This window comes from Lepus europaeus, chromosome X (genome assembly GCF_033115175.1).
Source record: "Lepus europaeus isolate LE1 chromosome X, mLepTim1.pri, whole genome shotgun sequence".
NCBI classification, from domain to species: domain Eukaryota; kingdom Metazoa; phylum Chordata; class Mammalia; order Lagomorpha; family Leporidae; genus Lepus; species Lepus europaeus.
The window spans coordinates 108,556,621-108,570,221 of NC_084850.1; the positions used below are offsets into that span (position 1 = coordinate 108,556,621).

The window sequence follows — 13,601 nt, forward strand, 5'->3', positions numbered from 1 at the left end:
ATGTTATTTGTAAATCACTTACATTTTTTTGTAGGATAAAATTATTCCTCCAGACCCAATCACCAAAATTGAGAAACAAGCCACACTTCATCAGCTGAATCAGATTCTTAGGCATCGGCTTGTAACCACAGATCTTCCTCCTCAGTTAGCCAATCTTACAGTTGGTATGTACTTGAAGTTTATTTTTTTAAGAGTTGGCTTGGTAGAATATTTTCTTAAACAGCTTTTTGGACTTTATTCAAAGAAATACCATTATGAAGCTTGGCCCACAATTTTGGTAGTGGTTGCATCTGTGATTGTTGACTGTATTGTTGCTCTTTAGTATCTACACAGTGCTGATATTTAAAGCTGAGTGAGATCGCCTGGGACTGGAGAAGAGCTGAGGTCCCAGAGTTGAGCCTCCTGAAAATTTTGTTCGTATATATTGGAGGAGTTGCTTTTGGTTTTTTGGTGACCTAGAAGCTGCCCACGGCTTATGCAGGAACCACTGAATTGTTTGCCTATTTACAAAAGAACCTTCAACCTATTAAAAATTTCTTACAAACAAGACTGAAAGTCCTAGGTTGGCAGGAAGCTGCTTGTTTTCTGTCAGAATACTCCACTTCTTTTTCTTCTAAAAGCAAATGGCCGGGTGAAGTTTCGAGTTGAAGGAGAGTTTGAAGCGACCTTGACTGTGATGGGAGATGACCCTGATGTTCCGTGGCGTCTTCTCAAGCTAGAAATTCTGGTTGAGGATAAGGAAACAGGAGGTAAATTATAAATGATGATTTAAATCATAAGTATTATTTTAAATGTTTTGGTTTTTTATATAATGAAAATAATCCTGCAGAATAAGACATGTGCATAGCAGTTTATCCTGTAATGTGAAGAAGGAGATTTTATGACAGTCCTAATTATTTACTGATGGTAGAAGTTTCAGTGTTTCTCACAGTATAATTTTCTCCAGATTCCGTGGATAATTTCATTTAAAAATTAATTTAGATACTTTCTTAGTTGGTACTATGACATGTACTGTACACCTTTCTGATTAACCACCTTCCTTTTCCCTGCCAATGGAAGACGGACGGGCTTTGGTCCATAGTATGCAAATCAACTTTATCCATCAGCTGGTGCAGTCTAGGCTCTTTGCTGATGAGAAACCTCTTCAGGACATGTACAACTGCCTACGTATCCTTCTGAAATTTGAGACAAGCATATGTAAGGATTTTGTGTATCCCACCACCCCCCAGATTTTCCATTTGTCCTTAATTATGAACTATAGCACTCTACCTCCCCCAACACCACCACTTTTTTTGGATAGAAATATGGCTGGGTAACCGGCCAGTGTGAAGAATAGTGATACATCTATAACAAGCCAAATTTAAAGTTTTAATGTTGATCTTACAAGTAAAAATAGAAAATGATTAGTTAAAAATAGTACTATTTGAAAAAAAAATTATTTGGTTAGTCCATATTCTCTATAATATGATGAATTAAAGGGTAACCTGCACTTTGTGGATTATTGATATTGGTTCAGTATGAACTATGAGCCTTTTTTCTAAAATTATGCCAAGTTATAACACTTTTTTAGGATGAGCCATTGGGAAAACATGATTCTGGAGATTTTCTTCATGGCCAGCTTTTTGGGAACACAGCCTTTATAAATGAAGTTTGCCTGTACTTGATGGGTTGTTGAAATAACATATTGGCCGGCGCCATGGCTTAACAGGCTAATCCTCTGCCTTGCGGTGCCGGCACACTGGGTTCTAGTCCCGGTTGGGGTGCCGGATTCTATCCCAGTTGCCCCTCTTCCAGGCCAGCTCTCTGCTATGGCCCGGGAAGGCAGTGGAGGATGGCCCAGGTGCTTGGGCCCTGCACCCGCATGGGAGACCAGGAGAAGCACCTGGCTCCTGCCTTCGGATCAGCGAGATGCGCCGGCCACAGCGACCATTGGAGGGTGAACCAACGGCGAAAAGGAAGACCTTTCTCTCTGTCTCTCTCTCTCTCTCTCTCACTATCCACTCTGCCTGTCCAAAAAAAAAAAAAAAAAAAAAAAAGAAATAACATATTAAATTTGCTTAACCTGATCTATCAGATTCTTTCTGCTTATCACTTCAGTTAGAAGTCTTACATTCCCAAACTCTAATGTTAATCCGAGAGCGGTGGGGAGACCTTGTGCAGGTGGAAAGGTACCATGCTGGAAAGTGCCTCTCTCTCTCAGTTTGGAAGTAAGTAATACTGATTCTATTATGTTCATGCTATGACTCTAAATACTTTCTCTCTTTTTCTCTCATATATCTGATTTAATACATACCAGAACCAAGTGGGACATCTGTAACGGCCACCTCTCTTCGAACATGGCATGCTTTGAATACAAGTACATTTATCTGTTTGTTCCAAGGCTTCCTATTAGAAAGTTTGAGAGATTAGTTTACTCTGGGCTCATACCAAATTGCTGAAAGACCATTAGGTTAGAGTGTTGGGTATCATTTTTTAAACACTTTTCACAGTTGTCTATTTTGAATCATCCTCTTAATAATCCTCGATTCCTCTGCTGGACGTTTGCTTCATTCCCATTTTCTGTAAAGGAGTCAGGTGAAGAGGTACCACCTAGGCCACAAGTTTTATTTTGGGGTTCTTTAGTGTGTGGATATATTTTATTTTTAAATTGTATATGTGTTTTTTTAGTGCAATAAGTCAAATATTGTATTGGGTTACAAAATAGCTGTCTTCCTAATATTAACTTAATCCTTCCGTAAACATTGAGGGCCTGTCGTGTTCCATGCTCTGAGTAAGTTACACAATAGGTTATTTTACTCCAAAAGCAATTACTTGTTAATATTTCTTTTTTTCTCTTTAGTCAGCAAGTTCTTGGGAGAAAAACAGGGATAGCATCTGTTCACAAAGTTACAATTAAAATTGATGAGAATGATGTCTCCAAGCCTTTACAGATTTTTCATGATCCGCCTTTGCCGGGATCTGATTCCAAATTAGCAGAAAGAGCCATGAAGGTAAAAGATTTTAGTACATTTTAATATTTGTTTGATTAAATGAATATAATATTCCATTTATGTTTTTAGCACAGATTCTTTAAAATACCTAATTGTTCCTAAAACTTTTTATGAGATTTAAGTGAATATTTTATTTATTTGAAAGGCAGAGTTAGAGAGAGGGAGAGTCAGAAAGAGAGAGAGATCTTCCACCCTCTGGTTTACTCTCCAAATAGTTGCAATGATGGAGCTGGGCCAGAACACAGCCAGGAGTCAGGAGCTACTTCCAGGTCTCCCACATGCGAGCAGGGGCCCAAGCACTTGGACCATCTTCTGCTACTGTTTCTAGGCTCTTAGCAGGGAGCTGGATCAGAAGTGAAACAGCTGGGACTTATACCTGCACCAATATGGGCAGTTTTACCCGCTATGCCATAATGCTGACCCCTAAGTGGATATTAACATTTGAAACTTTTATATAATTTTTAAGGTGCTCTCTTAAATTTTATAGTTTAGATTAGATTACCACTTTATTTTTAAGGTCTTGAATTTGAGCACTGTGGTAACTGACATACATTGTCTTGATCTATACTCATCAAAATGTTAACTATAGTTTTTAAGCTACCAATGCCATATAAGTTAATTTTTAACTATAAATTTGCTTTCTCATTCTAGTTAATATTTAAGCAGCATAATTCTAAAAAGAAATACCTTGAAGTGCAATAACCTCTCAGGCTTTTGAAGAGTTTGAAGTTGCACATGATTCTTCTTTCTTGTTTATGCAGATTGACCATTTATCAATAGAAAAACTCCTGATTGACAGTGTCCATGCAAGAGCCCATCAGAAGCTCCAGGAACTGAAGGCCATTCTTAGAGGCTTCAATGCCAATGAAAACTGTACGTTTTTCTAAACTGATCTTTCTGTTTTTGTTTTGTTTCAACTGGTATCCATATTTATTTTTATGAAAGGTCTTCATAAGTTTTTTCCCCAATATACTATTTTTGTTGTGGGGAGTGCATTTTAACTTGTAGTCTACCAAACTTCTCTTAATTTTCCCTTATTTTCTTATTTAGCTTGATCTCATTTTTGAAATGGAAGCTATTTGAAAATTTTAGTGTGAATCATTATGGATTTGTGGATTTTTTTGGATTGCCTTCTGTTTTTTAATTAACATTTAATGTGGGAGACAGTTCCCATCTGCTGGTTCACACCCCAGATGTTGACAACAGCTGGAGCTGGGTGGAGGCTGAAACTGGGAGCTGCGAGTGCAGTCCAGGTCTCCCATGTGAGTGGCAGGAACCCAGTTACTTGAGCCATCACTGCTGCCTCCCAGGCTCTGCATCAGCAGTAAATTGGAGTCGGGAGCTAAAGCCAGCAGCCAAACTCAGGTACTCTGATGTGAGATGGGGTGTCTTAAACTAGGGTCTTAACTGCTAGACTAAATACTCCCAAATCATGTCTTTTAATTTTTCTTCTAGTGATAGATTGTGTTGCAAATGTTTATTGTATTTATATACATACACATTCTATAATATGCCTCTTTGAACAAAGCAAAATTTCTCTCTTGTCTTCTATAAAAATTCTTTTGAATTGTTAATACGTTAATAGGATTCAAAGTAAGAAATGCAGATATAAACACATAGTGAAAAGTCTTCCATTTAATTACCTAGTGAGTATACTGAGAGTTTTGGGGGATACTCAGTCACTTAGAAAATAAACCCTTTCATTCTATGGCATATAATTTGCCAACATTATAATGAATGTATTTATTATCCCTGCCCCAGTTGGTTTTGGTCTTGATTACCTTGTACACAGAGTGCACAGTCTTTAGTTCAGGTAGTGTAGCCTTTTCAGGTAGGAAGTCATAACAGTGCTAGTAGCAAAGACATTGCCTGTTTCATCACTGAACCCAGCGTAATCCAATACACTTGACAAAAGCAACTCCTTAGACATGTACTAGTTACCCTGGATTAAAACTAATTTGACAAAGCAGATAGAAACACTGCCTGAAGAAAAGAATGTCCGAAAAATAAATTTGTTTCTAGAATATTCACTCAAATAAGTTCTGGTATTCTAGTACATAGTTGGGTTACTGCATATTTCTTTTTTTTTTTTTTTTTTTTTGTAAGATTGTTTATTATTTGAAAGGCAGAATTACAGAGAGACAGAGGCAGACAGAGAGAGAGGTCTTCCATCTGCTGGTTCATTCCCCAATTGGCTGCAATGGCCGGAGCTGGGCCTATCCGAAGCCAGGAGCCAGGAGTTGCTTCTAGGTCTCCCACACAAGTGCAGGGGCCCAGGGACTTGGGCCATCTTCTGCTTTCCCAGGCCATAGCGGAGAACTGGATTGGAAGTGGAACAGCCGGGACTCGAACCGGTGCCCATATGGGATGCCAGCACTGCAGGCAGTGGCTTTACCCACTATGCCACAGTGCCAACCTGGGTTACTGAATATTTCAAAAGAGCTGGAAGAGAGGCTTTTGAATGTTCTCATCACAAAGAAATTATACATATTTAAGGTGATGGATATGCTGATTCCATGATTGGATCATTGCCTAATGTATTTACATGTATTGAAACATGAATCCTATAACATATGTAATTAAGTGTCAATCAAAAGAAAAAGGACACATAATCATTCAAGGAAAATGAAAAAATAGCTGAAAAGGGGGATCTAAGACAAGCCAAGGTGTTAGATTATGTTTTTAGTCTGATTTAGAAGAAAGCTTAATTTAACAAAAATGTTAATATGAGACTTAAAAAGTAAGTGTGCTAGAAATCTGGTGAATGTATTGGTTTAATCTGTGTTGAGGGGGCTTGTTCACTATCCTCATCAGGACTTGACATTAGATTTGTCCATGTTTAGCAATTAAATTATAGGGGCTGGTGCAGTAGGTTAATCCTCCGCTCATGGCGCTGGTATCCCATAGGGGCGCCGGGTCTAGTCCAGGCTGCTCCTCTTCCAATCCAGCTCTCTGCTATGGACTGGGAAAGCAGTAGAAGATGGTTCAAGTCCTTGGGCCCCTGCACCTGCGTGGGAGACCCAGGGGAAGCTCTGGGCTTTGGATTGGCTCAGTTCCAGCCGTTGTGGCCATTTGGGGAGTGAACCAGCAGCTGGAAGACCTTTATCTGTCTCTCCCTCTGTCTGTAACTCTACCTCTCAAATACATAAATAAAATCCTTAAAAAATGAATCTTAATTTTAAACTTCAATGGAAACCCCCTCCATTTTAATTTCTTGAGCAAAAATGTTAAATATAGACCTAAAAATGGTGACTGGAAAAGAAAATTGAAACTCATTTGGGTTAGAAAGGACACTAAACATCCCTTCCTTGGTTCTTAACAGCTTTACTGAGATATAATTTACATATGTCTAACTCATTCAGTAGGTTGCATATGGTAAAAATTCCCATAATCTGACTTCAGGGCATTTCAGTCATCCCTGAAAGAAACCCCGTATGTGTTACCTGTCACTGACTATTCCCCCTTCTCCCCAGCTCCTGGAAATCAACCAGTTTTTGTGTCTGTAGATTTACCTATTCAGACATTTCATACATACAATGAAGCATATGTGTGACCTTTTGTATATTGAATTTCAAAGTAATGTTTTTGAAGTTCCTCCATGTCATACCAGGTTTCAGTGTTTCATTTTTATTGTCAGTTAATCCATTGTATGGATAGACTTATGTTTTATCTATTCATCATTGGTGGACGTTGTGATTGTTTCCATTTTTTTGTCTGGTGAATAGTGCCACTGTGAACATTCATGTCCAAGGTTTTATATGGACAAATGTTTTCATTTCTGTTGTCTGTATATTTGTATCTGGGACTGTAATGGTTGGGTCATGTGGTGACTCTAATTTTTTGACATAGTTGACACCGTGTTACGATCCCACCAGCAGTGTATGAGAATTCATTTTCCCTATAGCCTCACCAGCTGTCTTTGTAGGTGAGAGGTGCTGTCTCATTGTGGTTTTGAGTTGCATGTCCCTAATGGTTGTTAAGCATCTTCTCATGTATTTTCACTGGGGAAACGTTATTCAGTTCCTTTGCCCTTCTTATACTTGTTATTTATCTTTTTATTATTGATTTTGTAAGACTTCGCTGTGTATTTTGAACATAAGCCCCTTTTCATATATAATTGTAAGAATTTTCTCCAAATATCTGGGTTGTTTTTCACTTTATGGTATAGTTTGTAGTACAGTTTTTTTTTTTTTCCATTTTAATGGTGTTGTTTACTTTTTCTTTTCTTGCTTGTACATTTGGTGTCAATACCTAGGAATCCATTTTCCAAAGTCATGAAGATGTATCCTGTGTTTCCTTCTAGGAATTTTATATTTAGCTCTTAAGTTTAGAACTTTGATTCTTATTGAGTTAATGTTAGTGTTTTGTACAAGGTAGGATCCAGTTGCGTTCTTTTCTCTAAGGATATGAAGTTGTCAGATTACCATTTGTTGAAGTCTGCTTTTCCTTGTTTTTTTTTTTTATTTTATTTTATTTTTTTTTGACAGGCAGAGTGGACAGTGAGAGAGAGACAGAGAGAAAGGTCTTCCTTTTGCCATTGGTTCACCCTCCAATGGCCGCCGCGGTAGTGCGCTGCGGCCGGCGCACCGTGCTGTTCCGATGGCAGGAGCCAGGTGCTTATCCTGGTCTCCCATGGGGTGCAGAGCCCAAGCACTTGGGCCATCCTCCACTGCACTCCCTGGCCACAGCAGAGAGCTGGCCTGGAAGAGGGGCAACCGGGACAGGATCGGTGCCCCGACCGGGACTAGAACCCCGTGCTGTTCCGATGGCAGGAGCCAGGTGCTTATCCTGGTCTCCCATGGGGTGCAGAGCCCAAGCACTTGGGCCATCCTCCACTGCACTCCCTGGCCACAGCAGAGAGCTGGCCTGGAAGAGGGGCAACCGGGACAGGATCGGTGCCCCGACCGGGACTAGAACCCCGTGCTGTTCCGATGGCAGGAGCCAGGTGCTTATCCTGGTCTCCCATGGGGTGCAGAGCCCAAGCACTTGGGCCATCCTCCACTGCACTCCCTGGCCACAGCAGAGAGCTGGCCTGGAAGAGGGGCAACCGGGACAGGATCGGTGCCCCGACCGGGACTAGAACCCGGTGTGCCAGCGCCGCAAGGTGGAGGATTAGCCTGTTGAGCCACGGCGCCGGCCATGCTTTTCCTTGTTTAATCATCTTGTTACCTTTGTTGGAGTTCCCCCTTTGTTCTTCAAGAAGACTTTAAGGATTTTACAATCTTAATTTTAAAAGTTTTTCTTATTTCTAGTTTTTCAAAATAGTAAAAGTCTAAAATTTTATTTGTTGGGATTCCAGAAAATACAGCTTTATATTCTTTTGATAGGCTCTGGTTTACTTTAGTATCTTTTGTAAACAAGACTTAGTTTAAAAAGTCAGTATGATTGCCAAGGTCTATTTAAATTACCTAGAAAAATAGACTGTAAGCATGTGTTTGCACAGGAATTGTTGTGTATACTGTTCATCGTAGTTCTGGAGATTCCCTGTTAGCAGTTTTTAGAGCTGTCACTGCATGGGTAGCCAGAAGATCTCAGTCCACTTGTGCACTCTTGACCAAGTCATTTCCGCTCTCTAGGCCCCATTCTATGATTGGAGGCTACTTAGTCCAGCTCTTCTTAGCTCTCTACTGGAAGTATGTAATAGCAGTGGTTTTCAAGCTTTAGGCGTTTTTAGAGTCCTGGGTGTTAAAGTGCCTTGGGGACTGTGATTTGCAGGCAAAAGAGGAGTTTGCACGTGGGGTGAGTCCCCCTAGTCCTGCTTTAATTAGGTCAGTTTTGGAAATGAGGACTGCTAGAGGAAAGGGTCTGCTCGCCCTTCGTTGTAAGGCATAGCCTAGCTCTTGGTTTTTAAATTCCTAGTGATGAGTTTATACTTTTCACCTAATCTTGCTTGCTCCCTTTTGTTATGGGAAAGCCCGCTTTAGTAAGCTCCTTTATGGAATATGGACTGTAGGCTGTTCTTAGAATCCCTCCACTGCAGTCACCCTTAATCAGTGGCTTTTCTTCCAATTCTTGACTAGAGTAGCCCGAGGAAATGATTAATTCAGAGGGTGGAGCATCGAGAGAGGGTTAGGGGAATGCAGACTGGCATTTGGGATAGCCCTGGTGACAATGTGTAGTTTCCTGGGGATGGAAGGGGCTCTGGGGAGAGGAAGCAGAATTTTGGAGAGAAGTTCAGAAAAGGCACTGAAGGTAACTGGAGATATGTCCCAGTCTGTAGTGTTGCCTGACTCTTGGTAGCCAGGGTATGTTCCCTTGCATTGTACTCTACCTGTCAGTGCTGAAATCAGGGTGCCACCATCAGTTTGGAAGGTGTGAGTTACGCACAGCCATTCTCAGTTAGGTTTGGTTGCTTCTCTTCAGTCTTTACATATTATATTATTGTCTGTTGGTCTTGTCCTCAGTAAACGATAGGGGAGAAATATAAGAAGAGATATAGTTAGTTTATCTTCCTACTGCAGGGGAGAGGTAGTAGGCAGGCCTTGCATCTTCTTGCACTGCCTTTAATTCCTACATCTTTATTTTCCCATTCTGGTTACTTAAAACCTGTTGCCCTTTAATACGGGGAGCTTCATGTATTTTGTTTTTTGTAAAGAAAAATGTGGACATTGGTGTTCATAAAGTACGTTCATAACCATACATCACAGTGTTTTCTATGTTTTGGACTGTGTTTTCTATCCGTTTCTTTGATAGTCTGTCCTTTTCAAGACTACTCCATTGTGATCATTGGACTGAAATTAGAATTGTTATCCCAATTCCCAGAACTAGTTTATTTACTCCATTGCTACACTTGAAATGGTTTTACTCTAAAGAATATGTTATAATATGTTACATTAGGCATTATAATATAGAATGTTTTTAAAATTAACAATGCTGCTTTAAATCTATAATCACTTTTTATTATTTATTATATTTTCATGGCAAGTTCAACAAAGCATACTGTTTTGACCTAATTTGCCACATTGTTCCAAATGACAAAATACTATGAAAGGAATTCTTGAGTTGCTTGTGCCCCCCCCCCCTTTTTTTCAGGTGAAAGTTCTGCTGGATCTGCATGCTAAACATTTGAATGTAAATATGTATTAGATAACTTAATGTGTCTCCTGCAGTCTTTTACTTAATCTTTTGATAATTTGTGTAGACAGTACAAATGGCAACTATCCCTTTGAATTGTAAATTCATAATAAGTTTTGATTTATTTCTTTGATTCATAAAGGAATACAGATAAGTGCATTAATTGAACACTGTGCTTTTTAAAGTGCCCTCACGATCTTGTCATTTCTTCCTCTTAATAACCTGTGGTGAGAAGTGGAAGAGGTTTTTATCCTTGCTTGACAAAGTTGCCTGTTGAAAGGCTTGCATCTCCATTCTCCTCCCTGCCTGCCTTTCTTCTGTACTGTAGCTTTAGAGGAACTTGGTACAAGAATATCGAGTGTCAGTGGATTCTTTTTACAACCTTTCAATCTGGTCCACACTCTGGGCCTTCAGTGCTTTTCTCATTTACTGGATTTTGTTTTCCCAACCTGTGAGGTTAAGGGCAAAGTTATTTGGGCCTGGTGAAAATACTGTGAAGCGCTAGATCAAGGGTATTGTTAGCTTTCGGGATTTGTGTTTGGCTTATTGCCTATATTCTTACTCTGTCTATGACTTGGAGATGAAGTGTGTAAATGACTTAATTGTTTTCCCTATGCGGTCAGTAATAGAACACCTGGATCCTGATTGCTAGAAAACACTCTTCAGGCCATAGATGACATTTATTATTATTTTACCAGCAGTTTTCCTCTTGATATTTTTCAAGTAAGGCCAAAAAGAGGATTCTTAAAAATTAACTTTTTACCAACAACTCAGTGAAAGTAAAACTAGAACTCAGCTCACTGATGAGGGTGACTTTACTAGCTACTTTAACCCTTTTTAAAGAATGTTGGATTTTTGGGGGGGCCTATAATATTTGAGATGGATGTGTTTGTTTGAATATGATACAATAGTATCATATAGTGTCATTCCAGATTTTGCAATCATGTTTTTCTTCTTGCATTTAGAATCTCTCCATAGCTGGTTTGTTTTTACTGAGAAATACATTTTTTGGGAAAACATTCAGAAAGAAAAATAATTTTTAATTCTTAACTGTTCAGCTTCCATAGAATCGGCACTTCCAGCACTTGTTGTTCCCATCTTGGAGCCTTGTGGTAATTCGGAGTGTCTACACATTTTTGTAGATTTGCATTCTGGAATGTTCCAATTGATGCTTTATGGACTTGGTAAGTTAATAAATGGTACAGTGACAGTATTAGAAAAAAATACTTTTAACAAAAGCATTTTGCCATTAGGTGTTGGAAGGGGTGATATGCACAGTATTTGAAGTAGGTGTGGAAGGAATAAATGGCTGATACGTGTTCTTTGGGGCCTTGTTTTAACTCTACTTTGGATTTTCTTGTATTTGAAGATCAGCTTCCCAATATAAAGTGCATTTGTGCTGCTTCTCTTATATAAAAGTACTGTTGATGGCTGGTGTTTTTAAATTATTGATTCAGTAGCTCAGTTTCTATTTTATCACTATTGGGTGGGTAACAGCAAAATCACCACAAGGGTTTCTACTGTCATTTATGGCTGAAGAACATATTTATGACAGTATAAATATCTAAGATGACTTAGTGTACCCAGTCTTAGAGGATAGGATTTTTTTTTTCTGGCTTATATATTGTAGAAATTAAAGATTGATTTCTAGCTCATTCTGTTACTGAGTTGGTATTCTGAGATGATGAAATATTAGGAACTTAGTGTTTTTGCAATATTGCTGGAATAGTACTCTTGAATATATTAGTACAATTCCCATTTGAAGTTAATATTAAGCAAGATAGATTGATGAAAATAAGGATTTTCTGGCTGTATTGTGTGGCTGTGAAGGTAGTTTTTAAAAATTTATTTATTTGAAAGGCAGTGTGATAGAGAGATTTTCCATCTACTGGTTCACTCCCCAAATGTCCTAAACAGCCAGGTCTGGGCTGGGCCAGGAGCCAGGAATTTCATCTGGGTCTCCCACATAGGTGGCAGAAACTCCAGTTTTTGGGCTACCATCTGCTGCTTTCCTAGGAGCATTATCAGGAAGCTGGATCGGAAGTGGAGGTACCAGCACTTGAACTGGCACTCCAGTATGGGATGTGGGTGGCCTGAGCAGCGGCTTAACTCACTGCATCACAATGCCAACTCCTAAAGATTTTTGTACAAGCTGGTCATGAACAACTGGACTCATTACATCACATTTATGATGGCTAAATGACAGATGACATACTTATGAAATCTTTTAACTATGATCCAAACCAACAAGGCAATTGTTTATTCTTTAAACTATTTGCTTTAACTGTTTTTCCTGTTTATTGACATAGTGCATACTCAAAAATGACCTAAACACAAAAATAAGAGAAACAGCAGTATATATACATATACATATTCATTCATTCATTCTTTTGGGGCTATATGGCAGCTCAGATTCCAGTAACAAAATACAGTAGACTAGATGGCTTACCCAACAGTTTTATTTTTTTTCACAGTTTACAGAGCGTAAAAATTCATGATCATGGTGCCATCATGATTGGTTTCTTGAGGCAACTCTGCTTGGCTTTTAGAAAGCTGCCTTCTTGCTGTATCTTCACTGGGAGAAAGAGTGCGTGAGTTCTCTGGGATCCTTTCTTAGAGGCACTAACCTCTTCATGAGAGCCTCACCCTCATGACCTGCTCTAACCCTTATCATCTCCCCAAGGCCCCTTCACCAAATACCATCACATTAATTGGGGGAGCACGCTGACACAATTCATTCCCAGAGAAGTGTTCTTTTAAATTTTTTTATTTTCTGATCTTCTGATTTTTTTTATACTTTTCTCATTACTTAAAATCATTTTTTATCTTCTACTTTTGCTCAGTATTTTATTTATTGGCCTTTATTAGTGTCATTAAAAGTTCTGAGTTGCCATTTAGCAAGCTGACTTCAGCCAACAGCTTTTATAATTTTTAAGATTCTGAATTTAGTGTACTCTGAGGTTTAAATACTTATACTGCCTGGGAAAGTAGCAGAGGATGACCAAAGTGCTTACACCCCTGCCATCCATGTGGGAGACCCAGCCCATTTTGGGGAGTGAACCAGTAGATGGAAGATCTCTGTCTCTCTCTCATCCTGTCTCTCAGTAACTTTGCCTTTCAAATAAACAAATAAATCTTTTAAAAAATACTAATTACTGGACCACAAGTCTGGGGACATAAACTCTAAAGAATTGATGTATTTGTTAGTTGTTCCTGCCAATGTACACTTGGTATTAATTAATTGTCAGTAAGTCTCCCTAAATGTTAAAGAGGGAAATTAAAGTAGGTAGATTTATAGCTATTGATGTATTTAGTTTGGTTTTCTCTAAAACTAAAACAATTTTCTGCCTAACGTAATAAGTTTCATTTAAGTTTTGGGTTACCTAGATAAAGACTTTGTCATGTAAGCAATCAATGAAGTGCTTTATTCTGTAGACCAGGCCACCCTGGATGACATGGAGAAGTCTGTGAATGATGATATGAAAAGGATCATTCCTTGGATTCAGCAACTTAAGTAAGCTTATTTATTTAACTAAG

The 13,601-nt window shown here is 38.9% G+C and overlaps 1 protein-coding gene across 2 annotated transcripts in view; it reads left to right on the forward strand.

Annotated features, from left to right (window-relative positions):
• The window catches only part of MED14 (mediator complex subunit 14), a 73,184-nt gene that overhangs the window by 10,526 nt on the left and 49,057 nt on the right, over positions 1-13,601 (forward strand). For both annotated transcript variants that reach the window (XM_062184503.1, XM_062184504.1), the window contains exons 5-12: positions 35-164; positions 621-749; positions 1,060-1,167; positions 2,075-2,207; positions 2,840-2,990; positions 3,752-3,863; positions 11,123-11,248; positions 13,500-13,578. In XM_062184503.1, the coding sequence (XP_062040487.1) occupies positions 35-164; positions 621-749; positions 1,060-1,167; positions 2,075-2,207; positions 2,840-2,990; positions 3,752-3,863; positions 11,123-11,248; positions 13,500-13,578 (968 nt within the window). The remainder of the gene's footprint in view (positions 1-34; positions 165-620; positions 750-1,059; positions 1,168-2,074; positions 2,208-2,839; positions 2,991-3,751; positions 3,864-11,122; positions 11,249-13,499; positions 13,579-13,601) is intronic.